General features: G+C 57.4%; 2 protein-coding genes across 3 annotated transcripts; both read left to right on the forward strand.

The window, feature by feature from the left end:
• The first annotated feature begins 1292 nt into the window (after window positions 1-1292).
• LOC125095674 (translation initiation factor IF-2-like) lies at window positions 1293-2003 on the forward strand. Its single transcript, XM_047722071.1, has 3 exons — window positions 1293-1335; window positions 1370-1842; window positions 1890-2003. Exons 1-3 carry the CDS (start codon window positions 1314-1316, stop codon window positions 2001-2003), a joined length of 609 nt encoding a protein of 202 aa, XP_047578027.1. The 5' UTR covers window positions 1293-1313.
• Window positions 2004-2075: 72 nt separating this feature from the next.
• On the forward strand, window positions 2076-19718 carry LAMP1 (lysosomal associated membrane protein 1). Of its 2 annotated transcripts, none has more exons than XM_047720487.1 (9): window positions 2076-2268; window positions 7915-8036; window positions 9648-9864; window positions 9989-10147; window positions 16303-16490; window positions 17136-17261; window positions 18050-18116; window positions 18191-18361; window positions 18734-19718. In XM_047720487.1, the coding sequence occupies exons 1-9, from the start codon at window positions 2217-2219 to the stop codon at window positions 18871-18873; spliced, it is 1242 nt and encodes a 413-aa protein (XP_047576443.1). In that variant the 5' UTR covers window positions 2076-2216; the 3' UTR covers window positions 18874-19718. The 2 variants fall into 2 exon arrangements, with proteins under 2 accessions (XP_047576443.1, XP_047576444.1); XM_047720488.1 differs by having other exon boundaries at window positions 7918-8036.
• Window positions 19719-20593: the final 875 nt, after the last annotated feature.

Consider the following 20593-nt stretch of genomic DNA (forward strand, 5'->3'; position numbering starts at 1 on the left):
GCAGGTTCCCTGCTGAGCAGAGAGCCCGATGCGGGGCTCGATCCCAGGACCCTGAGATCATGACCTGAGCCGAAGGCAGCGGCTTAACCCACTGAGCCACCCAGGCGCCCCAGTGGCGTTATTTTAAACCGCAAACAAGCACAGGCAGTCTAAGCGTCCTAAAGGAGAGGGCTGGTCTTCACACGTGTGGGGGACAGGACTCTCATTTCTCTCCCCACCCGTGAGCACATGGTTCACTTGCACGCTGACAGTTTCCCCGTTTTCCTGACGTGTTCCTCACTGACTCACCCTGTAACTTAAATTAGTTTCCAGCCGTGATCTACTTGCCTTTTGTACCATTAATAAGCCAAAGTAAATATTTTTGAGGTAAATTGGCAAGAGAATTGGGAAAGAGAAGTGAAAAAATCTTGTGTCCTGGTAGAAAATGACAGCATGGTACAGACCCAGCCACTGACTGCGAGGGCACCTCGCAGCGCCCTGCCTCCTCCAGGCCCGGTGCTGGCGACCCTCACCCTTCCGCGGGGGTCTGCCAGTCTTTGTTGGGCAAAGGAGAAATGACCGGTATCTTACGATACCTTACGAAAGTGGAATATGACCAAATGGTGCAGCCCGTATGATGAACGACCGGGCAAGAGCAAAGGTCATGCCCCTTAACAGTCGCTGCCCGCGGTTCACACGGTCAGTCCGTCCTAAACCTTGTTACCTTGTGATCTACTGATTATTCCCAGGACTGTCCGTCTTCTGAGTCTCCAAGCACATGGCAGTCCCGGCATCACAGGGTCCGTCCTCACGCCCCCTTCTCATCTGTAATTTCTTTCTTCACAGGGAGGAACCTGCAAATTACTGTTACCTGCAAAGTATCTACTTATTTGTCAACAGCCGTTACCAAAGTAGTTTTAAGAACTGCTAACTCCTGCCCCTGAGCATTAATAAAGGAAACTGGTTTAGAACGGAGTCTGGGGGCTGGTGGGGGGACACGCATGCCCTGCCACTGTCCTCAACGGCACACCCCTCGGGAAGTCTGATAGGTCAGAAGCTGGACAAGAATGACGGGGCGAGTTAACTAAAAGCAAGCACGTGGGAAACTACGGGGAAAAGCCCCAAGAATCAAGGACTGTCCGGTGGTGACAGTAAACGCATGCGCCTCTCGGGCTCGAGGAACACCTCCAGAGGCGGCGAGGGGCGGAGGCCTGGGTGGGGCAGCAGGACGGGCCGAGGAGGAGGGGCCAGGACACTCGGGGTCTGCACAACTGCGCGAGCGAAGCGGGGCGGTGGGCGAGGGGAAGGGCGTGCGGCCGGAGCTCCAGGTCGCGATGAGCGCAGACCCGGGGAGCCTCTAGGGAAACCAAGGGCTCGGGGAAGGGCGAGCGCCGGGGAGGGGCCCCGCGGAGGCTCCAGCAGCGGGGAGGCCGCCAGCTCCCCTCCCGGGAGAGGAGGGAGGGGCGCGCTGCACCAGGGCTCCGGCCCCCGCAGGAACGACGCCCGCGCCGCGCCCCCGCCCGTCCTCCATCAGGGGTCACGGCTGGCGGCCACCTCCGAATCCCCTTCCGCCTCGGTCCACCCGCAGCTCCGTCCTTCGTGGGGCTGACGGGGATCGCAGCGTCCAGTCCGCGTGTTCGAGTCCCGCCTTTCTCAGCCCCGCGTCCGGTCGCTTGCGACTCAGCGGCCGGCAGGAGCCCCCGGTACAGTGCCCGGGCCCCGAGGGAGCAAATGGTCCCTGTCGAGGCTCTCGGGCGGCCCCGGTCGGCGCGGGCCTCGGCAGGGAACCGCCCCTCGAGCCACCCGTCTCCTCCGGCGGACGGGGAAGAGCCGCTGAGGAACCCCCCACCCCCGGCGCCGCCGGTGCCCTCTTTCCGCTTCAAGCCGGCAGTCCCCTCCGCAGCCCGTAGCTGGGGTCACGTGGAGCCACGGTCACGTGCCTTCGGGTCACGTGCGAGGCGGGCACCGGCCGGGGCGAAGACGTCGTGTCCGCGTGCTCTCGCGAGATCCGCGGGGTCACGTGACAGCGCGGGCGCGGCGCGGACTCACGTGACGGGCGCCGCCGGCCGAAGGGTCTCTCGCTTGTCGCGGGCGCCAGAGCGGCAGGGCCTCTGGACCGCGGGACCCTCGCCCTCACGCCGCCCCCCGGCCCGCCCGCCCGCCTCCGGCGCCCGCCCGCGGTCCAACCGCCCCCGACCCGCTCAGCTCCCGCTCCGGCCTCGGCAGCCCTCGCGCCCATGGCGGCCCTCGGCGGCGCTCGGCGGCGGTCTCTGCTCCTGCTGCTGCTCGGTGAGGGGCCGGGGCCGGGGGTTGCGGGCCGGGCGGGGTGGGCGCCCGGAACCCGGGGGAGGCCGACGACGCGAGGGCCGGAGGTGGGGGCGGGCGGCGGGCCGCGGGCCGTCGTTGTCTCGGCCGAGGTCGGCGCCCGGGGTCTGGCGCGGAGCCGTCCGGCCGCTGCTTGAGGACGTGGGGCGAGAGGTCCGCGGTGGCCGCTTCGGCCGTGGGTCAGCGAGCTCGCTGTCTGGGCGTCGAGTTGGGAAACCCGCGGCTTGCGGGCTTCGGGATAGCTGCGGGGGGCCCCGGGGCCGGGGGCGCTGTGCAGCCGGGGCGGCGGGACCTGCCTGGGTCCCTGTCCTGCCGCAGACGCGGGTCTCCCCGGGAAGGGCCGCGGGGCGGCGATCCCGGCCTCCTAGAAGCAGTCCCTGCGCTCTGGGTTTTCGTCCGTCCGGTCGGGCCGGTGCGCCTGCGGTGCGTGCGCGCGGGCTGAGCTGCCGGGCGGGGGCCGGGGGGGCGGGATGGGAGCGCAGCGCCCCGGCCTCACAATGGCCGTGCCCGTGTCTAGCGCGCGGTGCAGAGGGCGCCGCTGCTGTGCCGTGGCCGCTGGCCTCCGTCCGGACCGACCTCGGAAGCGGCGGGGGTGCTCGGTGCGTTCCCGAGTGGGGGCGTCTCAGCAGGAGCGGGGGCCGCGTGCTACTGTCGGGGGGTCACTGCGCGCCTTGATTTAAGTCTGTTGAGATGCCCTCCATGAGCCTCTCTGTGGCCCCTTCGCGAGCCCCTCCCCGCTAGTACGGGAGTTCTCCCAACGGCAGCGTCTGGAAGACCCTCCGAAGGGGGAGCGCCCGTGAGGGAAGCGGGCGTCGGGCGCCTGCCTGCCGCGGGTTCGCTCTCTGCCTCTGGGAGTCGGTGACGGTGACCGTGGATTCCGGCTCCCGTGTTTGTTCGGCCTGTCGCGCGCCATGAGTGGCGGAGCCGCACGAGTAACCGGAGGGGCGGCCTCGCGCAGCAGACCCGGGGCTCTGCCCTTCCCCGCAGGCGTGCGTCCTGCCGGAGGAGTCGCTGGAACTCGGATGGCAGCGCTGTGCGTTCCTAGAAGGGCTCGCACACTTGAGAGTTTCGCATTTTGTGTTTTGAAACTCCCCTTGAAAATGAAGAGAAGCAGCCTTGTTCCCTGCGTCGTGCTAGCTGGGGGTCCCCTACGTGTCCTGGCTGTGTGTCCTGAGCGCCCAGGCTCACTGTCTCGTCTTTTCAGGTTTTAGATTCCGTTGAAATACAACTTTTAGTAGAGGTATATTCCTTTGGATTTAGGTCCTTTTTTCTCCTTGAAGATTTAATTTAATTTATTTAATTTAATTTAATTTATTTGGCAGAGACTGCACAAGCGGGGAGAGTGGGAGCCGGAGAGGCAGGCTCCCGGCTGAGCAGGCAGCCCGCTGTGGGACTTGATCCCAGGATACCAGGTCGCGACTCAAGCTGAAGGCAGTCGCTTAACCAACTGAGCCACCCAGGCGTACCAAGGGTTTTGGTCTTTTTAAAATGTTTATTTTGATGCGTAATTTTACCAGAAAGCATCTCTTCTAAAAAATACTTCAAACTTCAAAACTACAGATTCTTCCTACATTCACAGTGAAGTAATTCTTAAAGCTTCATTTGTGTTTCAGTATTTGGTAGAAAGCAAAACCAAGGGTGAACGGAGAGTGTCCAGTACTTGGGATTAGGTGACATTGCATAATGTGCCTCTTTAAACCACTGGTGTTAACTAGATGACTTCCTTCCCCTTTCCTAATAAAAACTGTCACTTAGGAAGCTTGAAAAGTTTTATCCTGACTGTGGGACTTTTGTCAGTTGCTTGGGTCGGTGACCAGACTCTTAGCTGTATTTGAAGTTGAAGTTCTCAGGGTCCATGGCCTTGAATTCCTCTTATTGGACACTCCCTACCGTCTGCGTCCAGAGGACTTGGCTGTGTGTGTAGCGTGAACGTCAGCTCAGTTGTGCTGTGATCACTGACACACAGGTCTCCCTTCCTCGTCTCACAGCCCATCTTGTGCCTCCCACATCGCAAGTCCTCCCTGCGTGCGCACAGGCGCCCCGGGTTTCAGTGGCAGTCCCTCACCAGACGCGCAAAAGTCAGCTCTTCAAGAGTGTCCGCACCCAGGCCCTGCCTCTGTGGATTGGGATTCCCTGTGAGGGTTGGAACCTTGGTCTTTTTTTCTTCTTTCTTTAAATTTTCACAGATGATTATGTATTACTGATTAAGAGAAAAATACTGGGTTTAAAAGCATCTAACCAAGACAGACTAGAAAGTACTTCTTTAAAAAAATATATTTTTGAGATTTTATTTATTATTTGAGAAAGAGCATGCATGAGCGGGGGGATGGTGGGGGGAGAGGGAGATGCAGACTCCCTGCCCCGCAGGGAGCCCAATGCAGGACTCAGTCCCAGGACCCCAGAATCATGACCTGAGCCAAAGTCAGATCCTTAACCCCTCTTACAAAAATTTTAATGTAGAAGTTCATTGATGTGTTTGTTCGGGTGGCAGGTCTTCGTTTCAGAAATGAGTGTTTCACAGTTTGAAACCTATTGCTCACTTGGCCGTTGTTGGAGAGAAAGCACGGTCGCATGTGGCACTAGTTCCAGATTACTCAGCTTCACTAACCAGCTGTGTGACCTTGAGCAAGTTAGTGTCCCTGTCTCAGTGTCGGCAGCTGTGTGAGGGAATCCTGGCAGTGTTCACCTGTTAAGGTTGCCATGATAATTAACTGCAGAGTGCTTGGAGCAGGGCCCGGCACGTAGCAAGTGCTGTTAAATCAAACACTCTGCATTTTGTGTCACATACTGAGGACTCAGTGATGAACTTGGTGGTTGAAGTCTCAGTAGTTCTATCTAAATAAACCAGTGCGCGTGAAACCCAATGCCGATGCCCGGTGCTGACTGCTCTGCACACACGGGCTCATCTGATACTCCGATAGCCCCAGCGGGTCGGCACGCTTGTCCAGCTCACAGGCACGTACACGGAAGGCAGTGGTTGCTACCAGCCCAAGGTCACACGACTAGTAAGTGACGGAATGGTCTCTCGTAGTCCTGCTGCTGACAGCTGACAGCTGTGCTTGTTTTGGAGCGTGGAGTTGCTACCGTGGAAGCGCGTGGAAGGAACAAGCCAAATGTGCTCCTTCGTATGACTGCTGGAGAAATGACCATGCCTGCGGGGAGCACTGCTGCGGTTAGCCATTGCCAGCAGGCCGGGGAGCTAGCTTTGAAGATGGACACCCACTCCTCAGATCACTGCGACATTTTAATTCATTGAAGATTTTTTTCCTTCTTAAGCAGCTATGACTGTTACAGAATTTTTTTTTAAAAACACCTCAGACCATTAAGGGCTCCTGGGTGGCTCAGTTGGTTAAGCGTCTGCCTTTAGCGGAGGTTGTGATCCCCGAACCCTGGGATTGAGCCGCGCGTCTTAGGCTCCCTTCTCAGCCAGGAGCCTGCCTCTCCTGTCCTTCTGCCCCCTCCTTGCTTGTGCTCACTCTCGCTCTGTCTCATCTCTTCCAAATGAATAAATTTATTAAAAATCTTAAAGAAAAATACTTCTGACCATTACCATACAGACATTTAAAGTTTTATGTTCTGATGCTCTTGTAGAGCTCTTTTTCTTGACTGAAATCTGGCTTCTGGGGCTGAGTTTCTTGTTTGAACAACTGAAAATGTCTGGACCCCTCCAGAATAATGGGGGGTATCTAGTGCTGGTACAACTTTAAATTCGTTTTGGTAGTACTTCTTATACTTTGAAGGCTTACATCCTCAGAGTATTTACTAAGTGAAAAAATTGTGTTTAAAAAGTTATTTAATGTTAAGTATATTCTGATGAAGTGCTTTGAGTCAGTAGAAAGTGTTTTGATGCTTTTGGGAACTCATTTGTGGAAGTGCAGCGTGGTAAAAAGGGGTCCGTGCATAATCCCATGCGAGGCGGCGCCCTGCCGTGTCCGCGGCGCACACGCAACCACGCGTGACTCTGCGGTAGCCGCGCCAGCCCCACAGACCTGTGAGGGCCTCAGGCCCAGGAGAGCCTTTGACTGGTGCACGAAGTAGCCCGTGTACACCCGATCTGGGTCAGCGTCTGGTGTCTTCCTGACTCCAGCGCACGGGCTTTAACACACTTCTGCTCGCCGGCGTCTCTCTGCACCCCGGGGACGCTTAACCTGTTCTTCTCTGAAGGCATGAGGATGATTTGTTTGGTTTTTGAAAGCCTTTACTGAGTCAGAAACGAGCTGTGGCATTTTCTCTAGGTTTTACAGTGGAAATTCATTTATCAGAGTTGCCTTTAGTGTGGTCTTAGCTGAACATTCTGGGATGTAGGTTAAGATTTTGCAAAGCAAAACAAACCGCGCAGGTTCCTTACCTGCCCTAGTTTGCTTCGTTCTCGTGCACCAGCTTCTTGTGAACACAGACTTCGGTATTTCTTGTACCGGAAACTTAGAGGAAGGTATGTGGGGCTTCTGGCTACGTTTCGCGTTGTGCCTGAGTAATAGTTGGCTTTAAAGATTTTACTTTGTGAAAGTTCGAAGGGTGAAATAAATTGTGTTTGTTGGAGTCATCTACTTTGCTAGGGACAGGGATTTTAGAATGCAGAGTTACGAGTGTCCGCTGAGTGTGTGCCTGTGGCACATCGACACTCAGAGTGGCCAGAGGATGGCTAGAGGGTGTGCAGGGACCGGCGGCGGCAAGGAGGGAGGCGTGTCCCTGCTGAACCCCGCAGTGCGCGCTGCTGGCTGGCGAAGGTTCGGCTTTAGGACGAGCGGAAACATGTGCTCTTTCCGGCTGCGGAGGCAGAGCGCACGGACACGCGTAGCTCGGAGGAGCCAGCTGCTGCTCCACCCCACGGGCTGGGTGACACCCACCGCTCGCCTGCTCGGGGTGGTGGCATGTCACGAAGCCAGACGTGGCACTGACCCTGAGAATTTAAGGAGGAAATAGCCATCATCGCTGGCGAGCTGGAGGGACCTGTGAGAATTTCATTTTGTCCCCTCCTTCTGGGGTACAGCAGCCCTCCCTAGACATGGTGGCCGGTGTGTTAACATCACACGGCCACGTCCACGTCCTGTTGAATTGTTTCTGGAGAAGCTTTCCGAAGTTGGGTCCAGAGCTCGGATCTGTGAGCCCATGGCTTTTCCTGCCACGCCTGCGGCCCAGGAGAGGTAACACGATCTGACTTTAAATAGTAGTTTAGGACCGTGGCACCGGATAGAACCAGTTCTCCCACGGGCTCCTGCAGGTCAGTATTCAGGCTGAGTCGTGCCTCCACGACCCTAGCACATCTTCCGAAGGCCCTCTGAGGACTGAGCATGGAGCAACATATGCCTGGGGTGACCTGGAAATTGACAGGTGACCTCCCCATCAGTATCCTGACACCAGGCTATAAAGAGCGGTCAGCCAGGTTGGCAAGCTGATTGATGGGCTCCGTTACCATTTCCAAACTTGTATCTAGGAGAGACAGGACAGAAGACCCAGCTGAAACCAGCCTGGGTCACCCGCCTGTCTCCTTCTTTTAAGCACAGTGGTGTCTCCTAGTAAAGCCCGTTGTTGCCACAGCTAGAGGCAACAGAAGCACCCACTTGTATTTTCAAAACTGTCTTTGGCTATTTCTGTCTTTCCTGGAATTAGCAGGCCTCGTACATGGCGCAGCGGCGATGTTTGTGGTGAAGGACGCCAGCGGGACAGCCTGCATCATGGCCAACTTCTCCGCTGCCTTCACAGCCAGCTATGACACCGGGAGCGGGCCTAAGGTAGGAAACACCAGGGCTTTCATGCAGCGTGTGCGGTGTGTGTGAAGGTGTGTTTATTATTGTTTTTAGTGTTTGGAAAAGGACCTCACTGTAACACGGTTGGCGTATGCACGTGCCCCACTGGGCTGTCACCCGTGCTCTCTGTACCCTGAAGCCGCAGTCGTGACTAGTAAGCCGTCCTGTCCTCCGCTCTCACTGTCCGGTAGGAGAGTTGTCCCAGATTTGTGCACGATTCCTCTCTCTGGTCACAGTGCTGACCAGCCTGGTGTGCTGGAGTCTCCTGGGACCCCGGACGTCTCACATACTCTCGGGCTCAGGGCACAGCTGTGTCTGCTGTTTGCCGGGCCGCCTGCGAGCACGGTCCTACGCTGAGGTGCTCCTCAGTTGTCCTCTTAAAGCGCCTTGTACTCCTGCAGGGTAAGAAAGGCCTTTTGCGTTTGTAGATTGCTAACAGGCTGCATTTGCATATCTTTCTTTATTAATTACCTTGGCGAACATTTCACTTCTTCTGTTGAACGTTGACTCTTAAATGTGTCTCTGAACCACATATTTTCAGTTCTTTGTTGAAACCACACTTTTTCTGTGCCCAGCCCCAGTGTTGACAGCATCAGATCATCTTTCTGCCACCGCAGGATGGTGGAGTGGGGCCCGGCGTTGGTGGGAAGGACAGAACTCCTTTGGAACACTCGGGGCTGTGTGCCACACGGTCAGGCCTCATCAGCTCGTGAGTGCTGTTCTCCACAGCAACGTGCTTGCACCCAAGACAGGCGGTGTCTGGGCAGGTTCTGTACCGCAGAAGCCTTTCAAGTTACAGAGACGGGTCCAGACACCTCTCGTGGCCGTTACTACTATTTTGTGTTTGGATTTTTTAAATGTCATTTTGATCTATATTATGTTCCACAAATGTCCCTTGTGCTGCAGTGTGCCCTCCTGTCACCGTAGCTCTGTCACCTCATGGAGTTGTCATTTCTTAGAGCAGCTTCAGTGGACAGCATTCCTGCACTTGGGTTAGTCGGTGCAGTTCCTTTGGGGGGTCTCTGGATGGTTTGTAGTGGTTCGTGTTGCCTTGCCGTGGGCAGCTCAACAGTTGTGCAGCAAACCCCCCCTTGTCTGGGTGTAAGACACTTTTCTCGAAGTACAGTTGACACACGTGTCAGTTTCAGCTGTGTTAACCGTGGTTTTCGAGTTTATCCGTTACGCTGTGCCCACTGCACATGTAGCGAGCGGTCATCTGTCCCCTGAAGACGTACTCCTCAACGTTTTTATAGCAAACGAGTAGTGGTTTTGCCAAGTAAAAATAACAACCGTCACTTGAAGCCTGATGAGAAGTATTCAGTGTAACAACATGACTTTCGTTTTAATTCTGCCGTGAAGTTAAATTACATTAGCAAAGAACGTTAGTTGAGTAATTGGCAGCTTGTCTTAAACATTGCTTATCACGTACCGACACGTAATACTGATTCTCTATGTTTTTATTTATGTTAAAACGAATGTGCTAATGGTGGCGTCTGAGAAGGGGCTGAGGTCCGACTTCCTGAAGGCCGGTCTTTGGCGTGTCTGAATCCCTTTTGTGACCTGGGTTCTGACTGGGTCTGTCATCCTTTGCTCTAGAACGTAACCTTCGACCTGCCGTCTGACGCGGCCGTATCGAATAGCAGCTCCTGCGGCGGAGAGGGCGCGGCGGACGCCAGCCTCAAGATCGCTTTCGGAAGAGGACATGCACTGACCCTCAATTTCACAAGAAACGCAACACGTTACAGTGTTCGGCTGATGACTTTTATTTATAACTTATCTGACACACAGATCTTCCCCAATGCAAGCTCCAAGGGTAAGGACCAAAACTGACCAGTTACAAAGTTAAGAAAATTGGATTGGAGAGTATCTAAAACCTTAAAATTTTAGTACTTTAAGTAGTTAAAAATTGATTCTTTATTTATTTATTTTTAATACAGATACTCAGACTGTGGAATCTGCCACTGACATTAGGGCAGACATAAATACCAAGTACAGATGTGTGAGCACCGACCAGGTCCACATGCACAATGTCACTGTCACACTCCGCGATGCCACCATCCAAGCGTATCTTGCCAACAGCAGCTTCAGCAAGGAAGGTAGGCTACTGCCGTTGACCAGGGTGCCCAGTCCCAGCTCCGGTGCCCGCACACCTGGCTTTGAGCCCAGGCCTGAGGAGGACGTGTGTGTGAGAGCTTGCGCAGCCGGGACTGAGCTGGGGGCTTGCACTAGAATTGCGCGCTGAACGTGTTTTTCTCTGGAGAAGGTAATCTCTTTAGGTGAGGTTGGACAGATACTGATTTAAGAGGGCAAAGCAGTTGCATCCCGTCAGGGTCACAGGATCTCTTCCCGTTCAAGCCAAGTGTCTTTTGACCAAGACCTAGGCTTAACTTCTGTCCAGCTTGGCGGGCCGAGGGGCAGATGGTGGAAGGCTCTCGAGTGCCTTTTGGGGCAGGGGTTGGGCAGACAACCCACCAGGGAAGCACCCGCCAGCCCAGCTCCACTGGTGGGCTCTGGGTTCCAACAAGACAGGGCCCCAGGCCCCCCCAGCTCTGTGGTCTTGGGTAAGGTGCTCAGCCTGTCGTCTCCTGCCCTTGTGAGGTAAGAGTAGCCCGTGTAGCGGGTCCGTCAGGTTGAGGTGGAAACCTGTGCGGAGAGCTTGTCTCAGGGCCCGGCTCCGAGCGCGCAGTACAGCGTGTTGTCCTTCGGCTGTGACCGCAGAAGGCTCTCTCCTCAGTCCTCGGTCAGCTCCCAGGTGGCGGTCGTCTCCTGGAAGGGTGAGTGGGGCGATGGCCTTGAGGAAGCCTCCTTCCTCCTGGTGCTTAGCCGAGCTCTCGTGAGCCTTCGGTCGCAGCGCCCCTGTGGTGAGACTGGCTCCTCGGGGGTGCCTGCTGGCCTGTGACTGACGCGCACCAAGTCACTGCCGCGGAGGGGCGCGACGGGCCGGTTAGCGGTTTGCGTCGTTGGGTGCGGCCCTCCTGAGAGGCCTGTCTGCTCTGGCCGGCAGATGCCATCCAGCTCACCTCCGGTTTCTCTAAGGCCAGGAAGCTAAAACTGGATGTTGTGCTTATCAGTTCAAAGTGGAGAAAAACCAAAAGAATGTTCACGGCACATGAAATGGCGTGAAAGCCAAGTTTCAGTGCCTGTACTGGAGTTTCTTGGAGCACAGCCGTGTTTGTTCACACACCCATTCTACGGACGCTTTTGCGCTGCCATGGCAGAGCTGGGACGGCACCGCCACCGGACAGCCCCAGGATCTAGAACGTTCGCTGTCGGTGACGGGGAAGAACGCGTGCAGCAGTGTGCGGGGAGGGGAGGGAGGTCTGTGTGCCCTGCAGCCGAGGAGACGGGCTAGACAGGCACTCTCTCCACCCCCATGTCGGGAGCGGGGTGTGTGCGCGTCAACCAGCAGGCTCAAGTGTGCATGCCAGCGCCTGCCTGCTCAAGCGGAGGGGTGACCGTGCGGGGCTTTGAGTCACGCAGAAAGCCTCGGCTCCAGGTGGTGGCTGCGTTTCGTCCCCAGGCAGTCTTCTCCCTCCAGCCTGGAGCAGAAGGGAAGAGTAGAAGCTGCCGGAGGCCTTGGGAAACGAGAGCGTCCTGGTTTGCTGGCTCGGTGCAGCGAGCTCACTACTGCCTGGGCCGCTGGTGGTCGTGGGGTAGAGCTCCTCACCTCGACAGCTTGTTTTCTTCTGCTTGGAAAGCTTCCGGCCACAAGCCGAGATGACCTGGCCTCCCGTGTGGGCTGCCCCGCTGCTGGGGCTCCTGAGGGCACTAGAGCCCAGGGCAGGGCTTGGTTTCTGGGCTAAAATCACACGCGAGAATGTTGAGAGGCTAATTTTTTTTAAGGTTATTTTGTTTTTTGAATAGATTTTATTTTTCAGAGCAGTGTGAGGCTCCCCATTAAGCAGCGAGTGCAGGCTTCCCAGAGCCTTGTCCGCACACGCACACAGTCCCTCACCGTCGCTGTCCTGCCTGTCGCTCCCGGCAGAGGACGTATGCATGTGATTCCAGATGGAAAAGCTGCTGAAAGGAGGCGGTTCCTCCTGTGCCTGCGTCCCTGCCGCTGGCCCCCCGTCCTGTCCTGCCTGGGGGGAAGCTACCTGCTGTGCTCTGTGAGCTGTTGATCAGAAACCCAGTCGCAAAGTTCCACCTCACTCCCCACCGGCCTCGTGCCCCGTGGTTCATCAGAGCTTGCTTCTGTTTCATGTTAAAGCTGCCTCTGCTGATCCTAGCGAGTCCGCTGGGAAGACGGGGTGAGAGGCATCCCCGAGATGCACAGAGTGTCCCGTACAAGTTGGCGTGCCCCTGTGACAGGCTGGCGGGCTTGGTGAGATCGTGGCACGCCTGCTTACTCTTCACTGGACAGGAAGGAGTCCCCATTGGGCTTTTGGGCTCCTGTCCTTGTCAGGTCACATTATCTACAGTCATCCCTGATCAGTCTTTACCTGGTGTGCTAAGAAATGAAACCAGCAAACAAAAAATATGGCCAGGAGCTCCAGGGACACCCCCCCCCACTGTACCCCCCACGCCGTGATGTCTTTTTTGTTCTCTGGATGTGGACCTCCAATAGCCTGGGGCCTAGTGACTGGGGGAGTTCTCAGAGCAGCCGGTAGGCGGGGAGGAACTCCAGAATGGGTGTCTGCTCCATGGGGAGGGCCGCACCGTTCCCAGAAATGACCACGGCACGCCTTGAGCAGCACAGGTGAGCCGTGCAGGGCCCACTTTCTCGAGTGCTCTTCAGGACGTGCTGGCGCGGCTCTGTAAACGTGTTCGCACGCTTTCGTTTCCTCTCTCTCTGTTGGAAGAAACAGTGTGCAGTGTCCTATACCAATACAGAATGTGTGTTAATTGGTGGTGTTATTGGCAAGGCTTCTGCTCAGCAGTAGGCTTTTATGATTAAGTTTTTGGGGGGGTCAGAAGTTAAAGTGGGTTTTCGAGTTTGTGGGGGCCGGTGCCCCTCCCCATGTCATTTAGGGTCAGCTGTAGTTGATGACCTGACCTGAGCCATACTGAAGCTCTGCTGCTCGCGTGTCCCACTGTCCGCAGCTCCCTGTGAGCTTGGGGTCTGATCTTCGGAGAGCCTCCTGGCTAGCCAGCACCTGTCACACCACTCCTAGTCTGTGCTGCGGTTTGTGACCTGGTTTGCCGTCCAAGGGACCCGTGTCTTTTCCCTACAAGCAGGAGATCTGATGCAGCTCTCACTTGTATCACGACAGCATGTGTGGCTTTTAGAAGTATTTGGTTTCTGTTAAAATTGAACCATTTGTTTATCTCCTTTTGTGCTCATTTCTTTGGTTCCTAGGCACAGTGGTTTTGTTTTTGTTTTTGTTTCTTTGGTCTGTTAACCACATTGTAAGCTTCTTCAGGGAAAAGATTCCATTTTACGTATGTTAAGTATATCTTATCTTTTTGTAGTTTGTTCTACTCGTAGATTCTTCATTAAGAATTGTTCCATAAAGGGGCGCCTGGGTGGTTCACTCGTTAAGCGTCTGCCTTCAGCTCAGGTCACGGTCCCGGAGTCCTGGGATCGAGCCCCGCATCAGGCTTCCTGCTCCGCCGGAAGCCTGCTTCTCGCTCTCCCACTCCCCCTGCTGTGTTCCGTCTCTTACTGTGTCTCTGTCAAATAAATAAACAAAATCTTTAAAAAGAGAGAATTGTTCAGTAAAGATAATATCCAAACATTGGTAAATTTTCAGTCACAAAACCCACGTAAAGTTTTTATTGGATGAACGGCGGTGTTGGGTCAGGCTTCTGTGGCCTCACTCGTCTGCTGTGTTGTGTTGTGTTGTGCTGTGGGGGCCTGGACCAGAGAGCCCTGGTTCGCTGCCCCTTCATGTGCGCTGTCCTATGGGAGGAGCCTGTGCCTGACAGATTCTGGTTTAAGAGAACCGAGCACAGGCCAAGGCTGCCGAACTGTCCGTCGGTTTCGTTGCTGCACGTGACACCAGGGAAAGCAGCGGCGTCTTTCCTCCTCTGCAGGCTGGTAGGTGGTCGTTCTGGTCAGTGTGGAGAGCTCTGCCTGGAGGTGGGGCAGGGGGCGCGTCCCTCTGTGGGAACTGCCTTTCCTGCCCCAGGCCCGCAGAGGATTTGTGTTCATTCATCTTGGCGTCTTGAGTTGTGGTGCATGGCACCTGTGACGCCTCTGGGACCGCTAGTTCAGAATAGGGACTTTTCGGTATGGTGGACCCCAAGTTCACGTCCCACCCAGTCCCACCCAGTCTGGCATCATTTCTCCCTTAGGAGTGACTCCCAGTGTGGCTCAGGGTGAGGGGCTGCTGCTCACGTGTCCCTCTCCACGCGAGACTGAGCGCGCAGGCTTCCCTCCAGGTCGGCCGCTGGTGGGTCGTCTGGGGCCTCCAGGCCGGGAGCCTTTGAAAATCAGGGGCACGGGGCTCGTGGAAGGGCACGCAGCCTGCGCTTCCTGGGGCCCCAGGTCTTCCCAGAGGCGGCCTCACGCGCGGGTAGCACTTAGCACACGCCGTGCCTCCAACTTGTGATTTCCTCGTGGTGGACGGCGCACTCCTCGAGGAGGGCTGTCCGGAGCGCGGACTTGGCATTTGCGGGCAGGGGAGGAGCACGCTGTATCCGTGCGGATTCCCGCGGTCCGGGTGGTGCACCGTCCGTGCTCCCGGCTGCTGTTTTGCACCCCGCACTGTGAACACCGTGGATCGTGTGTAAAAACGCCGGTCAGAGCCGTGGAGGTGACTCTGCCCCGTGTGTGTGGTGTGCCTGTCGGGGCCAGGATGGGAGACCACGTGTGACCCTTTGTGAGGTACTGAACCGCGCAGCTGTAACCCGAGCCTGCGGCCTAGCTCTGGGGAGAGGCGGGCAGTGTGGCCGGCACATCCCGAGGGGGCCATCTCCCGCGGCGTTCGTCCTGCCACCACGATCCCAGGTCACACCCACTCCATCACGCTCTTTCCATCTTCACGTCCGGGCCGGAAAGGCATCCGACTATACGGGATTGTGTAGTGTGAAGACGCGCCGCGTGCGCGGACTTTCCAGAAGGCGCGTGGAGCCACTTGTGTGTCACAGTCTTCCTACAGGGTGAACTTTCCCGTCTCCCCCAGCTCGACTGCCCCCGGGTAGATGGGATGTGGAGGAGGACGGGACAGAAAGCCTCCTTTGAGCTTGGCGCGAGACGCGATCAGGTGCTTGGAAGTTTGGGCATCTTCCCGGTGGGCGCCGTGGCCCTGGGAGCAGTGGGCCGGCTCCACGGCTCAGCGGAGCAGAAAGGGGGGCAGGGTGGGATTGGATGGGAGTCGTGGAAGTTCTCCTCTACACCTCCCGATTATCCACAGAAACGGGGCGACAGAACCGCTTAGTTGAGGTCTGACGGTCTCCCGGAAGTGCCGAGGACTGTCCAGTCGTGTTCAGAGAAGGAGCGGTCTGTCCCGGGTGCACCTGGAGAGAACGTTCATCTATCTTGCTTTGGTTCAGTCTGCCCTGACTTTGAATATAGATTTTTGTTGTAAATCCCAGATTTATTTAAACTGCTGAGATCTCCTCGGGGGGCATTGTGTGCCCTCTGCCAAGGCCCGTCCTGCTCCGGATCCTCACTCCTGGATGGCCGTTCCTTCCTGGGGGTTTCCACCCACACTTTACGGGGCCTTCTCCCTGCATGAGGGCGCCTGCCTGTGGGTGCCTTCACCCCTTCTTGCTCCAAATCACCCCCGCAGCCGGCGACTCATGTACCTGGTCTCCGCCCTGGTCTCGTCCCGCAGGGACCCACCTGACACTCATTCCTCTAAGGCCCCCCTGGGTTTCTCTCCCACGGGCACCGTGCTGACACCACTGGCTTTGCCTGGTGTGTGTTTCTGGGGCTGTCTCTGTCCCTCCGGAGCCTGTGAGGTCTCCGGCGCCGCGCCTAGCACGCAGCCACACAGAGAACTTGGTTGGATCGATTGCCCTTCGCAGTGCTGTTTGGCCGCCTGTCCCGGCGGTAGTACTCCACAGTACGATGGGAGTTCTGTCGTGCAGAGGGTTAGGTCTGCGAGGGCAGGGTTGCCCAGAGGCTGAGCTGAAGGAGCATCCAGTCAGAGCCGTGGTGCGGTGGCAGGAGTGGGGACGGCCCTGTGGGACAGCGGCGCCCACCTGTCCCGTACTTGCAGCGTGGGTTGGCGTGTGCCATCCCCGGGCAGACCGAGAAATCACATTCTGCCTACGGGGCTCACTGAGCACCTGCGGCGGTGCCGATGCTCCCGGTAGCTATGAGGAACTAGGACTTTGTCTGTCTTCCCTCTTGTCTGTGCAGAGACACGCTGTGAGCAAGACGGGCCTTTCCCAACAACGGCGCCGCCGCCGCCTCCCCACCCTTCGCCATCCCCAACGCCCGAGAGCCCCTCCGTGTACAAGTACAACGTGAGTGGCGCCAACGGGACCTGCCTGCTGGCCAGCATGGGCCTGCAGCTGAACGTCACCTACGAGAAGGAGGACAACACGGTAGGCTCAGCCCCCAGAGCCCTTTTTCTGTGTGTGGAGGGTTGGTCCGGGAGCAGCAGGGCCCCGCGTGTGAGTCTGGTTGAAGTCCGAGCTCTGGTCGGCTTCTCAGCCCACGGCCGTACCCATCTGTCCGCACGCCGGGCAAGGCTGCTGCTCCCTGAGACAGAATCAGGGAGTGGTAGTTGGTCCCCAAAGCTGAAGACGCGTGTCGCTTGGCATCTTCTTTGGGACAGGTTTACTGATCCCTAAGAGAATGTTAAATTTTGCTTTAAACTTAACTGCTCCAACTTTTTTTATGCTTTTCTTTTGAAATAATAACTGTCTCTGCTGGTGACCACGTCTTCAGGATTGCAGGGCACATGCCTGTGACGGGTGTGAAGTGGGCGGCTTTCTGGAGACGGGGCGGAGGGCCGGGTGTGCGTCCTTGTGAAAATAGCAACAAATAAATAACAACGGGAGGAGCCGGGAAAGCGGTTTTGGAACCCAGAAATCTGCGCTAGAGTGAACTTCAGATGCTTTCTTCTGGTTTTGGGTAAAATGATTGTGGCCTTGAAGTTCCTGTTTTAAGATTCCTTTTGTCTTTCCCAGAGTGGGAGGAGCCAGGGCAGGACCCCGCAGGGTAACTCCTTTGCTTTCCTCACTCAGACCACGACGAGAGTGTTCGGCATCAACCCGAATAAGACCACCGTCGGGGGGAGCTGCGGCCCCCAGCTGGTGACCCTGGAGCTGCGCAGCGACAGCGTCCCCCTCCTGGCCTTCCAGTTTGGAATGGTGAGACTCCGGCTCCCCCGCAGCCTGGAGGCTTTGGTGTCAGAACCGGGTCGAGCCTCGCTCTGCCGCCCACTGTGGCTCTTTCTCCCGTCCCCTCTGGCCTGCTGCTGCGCGGTGGCGGAGCCGAGGGCCCTGTGCGCTGGTGGGGGCGGAAATCCACAGCTCTGCCTTTGTGAGGAAGGGGCGTCTGCTTTCTCTGCCTTCTTTCTCTTACTGGTGTTTTGGGCCCTCGCCCCCACCCCCGTCCTGTTTCCGTGAAGGAGCGTCTTGGTTGGTTCTTGACATGGCAGACGGGGGAGCAGCCCGCTGCGCTCGGCCCAGCCTCCCCCTCACGCACTGTCGTCCGCGCACTTGGTGGCAGGACAGCGGCTCTGCTCCTGGCTCTTCCCTTCCTTACGCCCGTCGGGGACGCCTCCTCTGTGATGTTAGCGAAGCCACACAGGGAGAGGAGCCGTGCCCTCGGTGGGCGTTGACCACACACCGCAGATGAGCCGAGCGGCCGCTGGGCCCTGCTGACAGCGCGGCGGCGTTGGGAAAAGCCTGCTTCTGTAGAGTAGGACTCCTGCAGTCCCCGTTTGAGCAGAGGCTGATTCTGTAAAAAGGTCTAGAGGGAACTAATCCACATTTCGTTCTCGAGGGGCACGCCGTGCCTTTAACAGACGGCACACCCCACAGCTTCATGCTGGAGCGAGGAACGTGGGGTCCTATGTCCCACCAGACGGCCCTTCAGGCGGGACGCTAGCGCGGGAGTCTGGCGGGTGGTTCAGGGCTCTCGTCTTCTCTTTAAGAACGCGAGTACAAGCCGGTATTTCCTGCAAGGAATCCAGTTGAATATGACTCTTCCTGACGCCAGAGGTGAGACCCCCACAGCACCCCCCTCCCGGCCCGTCCAGGCGCCCCAGAGCACTTACTCTCCCCTGCCTTTGCAGAGCCCACCTTTAAGGCCTCCAACAGCTCTCTGAGGGCCCTTCAGGCCTCCATCGGGAATTCATACAAGTGTAACGCTGAGGAGCGCGTGCAGGTCACAGAGGCCTTTTCCGTCAACATCTTCAAAGTGTGGGTCCAGGCATTCCAGGTGCAAGGTGACAAGTTTGGGTCTGGTGAGTAGCCCCGAGGGCAGCGTTGCAGACTCCGCACGGGCCTGCCGGCTGTGCTCCTGGGTGGGCAGCTGAGGCACTCAGCAGAGCGGACTCCCCTTCCCACATCGCCTTGCTTTTGAGAGGCCCAGCGTCGCAGACGTGGGCACGGGGTGCCATGGGAACGGAGGTCATGTTAAGAGCTGGCATGTGTCTTCCCCCGTGAAAGCAGGATATGGGAATGCTGGCGCACGGGCTGCGGTGTCCGGGCGGTAGTCGATGAGTCTGTGCTGTTCCGTCCTCACGGCCGGGCTGTGGGCGGGGGCGGGGGGGGGGGCGCCCATGAGGTCGCGCAGGGACACCTGGCGCGAGCGTGTGCGCTCCGTGTCTCCGCAGTGGAGGAGTGCCAGCTGGACGAGAACAGCATGCTGATCCCCATCGCTGTGGGGGGCGCCCTGGCCGGGCTGGTCCTCATCGTCCTCATCGCCTACCTCATCGGCAGGAAGAGGAGCCACGCCGGCTACCAGACCATCTAGCGCGGCTGCGAGAGGTGCGGACCGGCCGCCGCTGCGGGGCCTCTGCTCGTTCCCCTGAGCTTAGATGGGTGTTAATAAGGGAGACACACTTTCTCGCAAACTGATTTTCAAATCTGCTTTATCCAATGTGAAGTTCATCTTGCAACATTTACTATGCACAAGAGTAACTCTGAAATGACGGCGTTAATTTTGCTAACTGGGTTCAATATTTTGCTAATGGTTCAGCGTTAATATTTACCAAAGTAGAACTTTAAGGTGGGGAGGGTAAGAGTGCTTTTCTGAGAGGGCACCGGCTCCGCTGTATTTGGCTTTTTAAGATTCTGGTGTTTGGCCTCTTTGTTCTTGACTGAGATTTTCAGCCTCGCCAAGGGGGGTCCCTGGTCTCGACCTTAGGACCTCTGAGGAGGGCTAGCTAGGTGTTAGTCTGGTTAAGAAACTAGTCGAGAAAGATCTTAAAACAGAAGTACTCCAAAAGGTGAAAATCTGGAACGCTTCAATTAAGCTGTAGAAGCCAGGACAGGCCCGGCCACCTGTCCCCAGGCCGCGCTGCTCAGTCCTCGGGCACGGGTGCCCCCGCGCCTCCGGCCTTTCCGTGCTCTGCCACTCGAGAGCCGGCACTTTTTTAAAATAGATAAATGGGTGTTATTTTTATTTACCTTTTTGTACAGTGATTCTCAGTCTTCTGTTGGAGGTCCAGGGGGAGCCTGTGCTGCACTTGTGTAAACACTGGGTATCGCGCTCCGCTCTACCCGCTCGCCGCTCAGGCGGCTGTGCACTGAGGACCCTGCACGTCGCGCGTTGCTGTAACAATGCTAATAAAACGTGTCTTTCTTTCTTGGTCTGGACCTCGTGCTTCTGTCTGCTCTCACGCGAGGTCTCGATGAAGAGGGGCGGTGGCGGGCGGGTGTGCACCGTGCCCCCGGCTGTCGGGAGAGCTGGTGTTGCCGCTGGTCTGCTGGGCGGCTGGAAGGAGAGCAGCTGTTGGGACTCAGCAGCGGCGCGCGGCGTCCCACCCGCACCACGAGGAGGACCCTGCGGCCCCCCCTTTGGAGTTGGGCCACCTTCATCTCCCCCCGGGTGGTGGCAGCAGGAGGCCCCTCCCGCCGTGCTCCACACTTTCAGAGCAGGGGCTGAAGCCTAAGGTTTGTTTTAATCTTTTTAAAGCAAAGACCTGTGCCCTCCAAGGATTCGTGGACCTGCCGGTGGGGACTGAGGCTGACGCCTGTCTTCCTGCCAAGCAGCCTTGGGACCACAGCGTCCCGGAGCAGCGCCTGCACACCTGCACCGGGGCCTGCCCCAGAGCTGCTTCCTGGGAGGGGGTCGGGGCCACGCGGCTGCTGTGTGTCAGGCCTTGCCGGGCAGCTGTGCCCACCCCACGCTGGCGAGCCCACACTGGACTGTGCCATGGGGGCAGCCTCCGGGATTCCCCAGACTCCGGCCACCTGCCCTAGCCACCACCTCCTCCCTATGAGAGCATCTGCGTGCAGTTTGGTCCCAGTGCAGTGTCCTCTGTGACACCAGGGAAGGGCCGGGCCTCTGCTGTGGCTGCGCTGGGAGCGAGGACAGCCAGGCCCTTGCCATCGGCACAGCCGCCATCATTCAGTGCCTTGGCTGCACTTCCTGTCGGGTGACCCGCAGCCGCAGGGGGGGCTGACAGGTAACCCCTGTCCCATGTGGAGCTCTCTCCGCAGCCAGAGCCAGTGCCACTGTCGGGGCCAGG

The sequence above is a fragment of the Lutra lutra genome, chromosome 3 (genome assembly GCF_902655055.1).
Source record: "Lutra lutra chromosome 3, mLutLut1.2, whole genome shotgun sequence".
Taxonomy (NCBI): domain Eukaryota; kingdom Metazoa; phylum Chordata; class Mammalia; order Carnivora; family Mustelidae; genus Lutra; species Lutra lutra.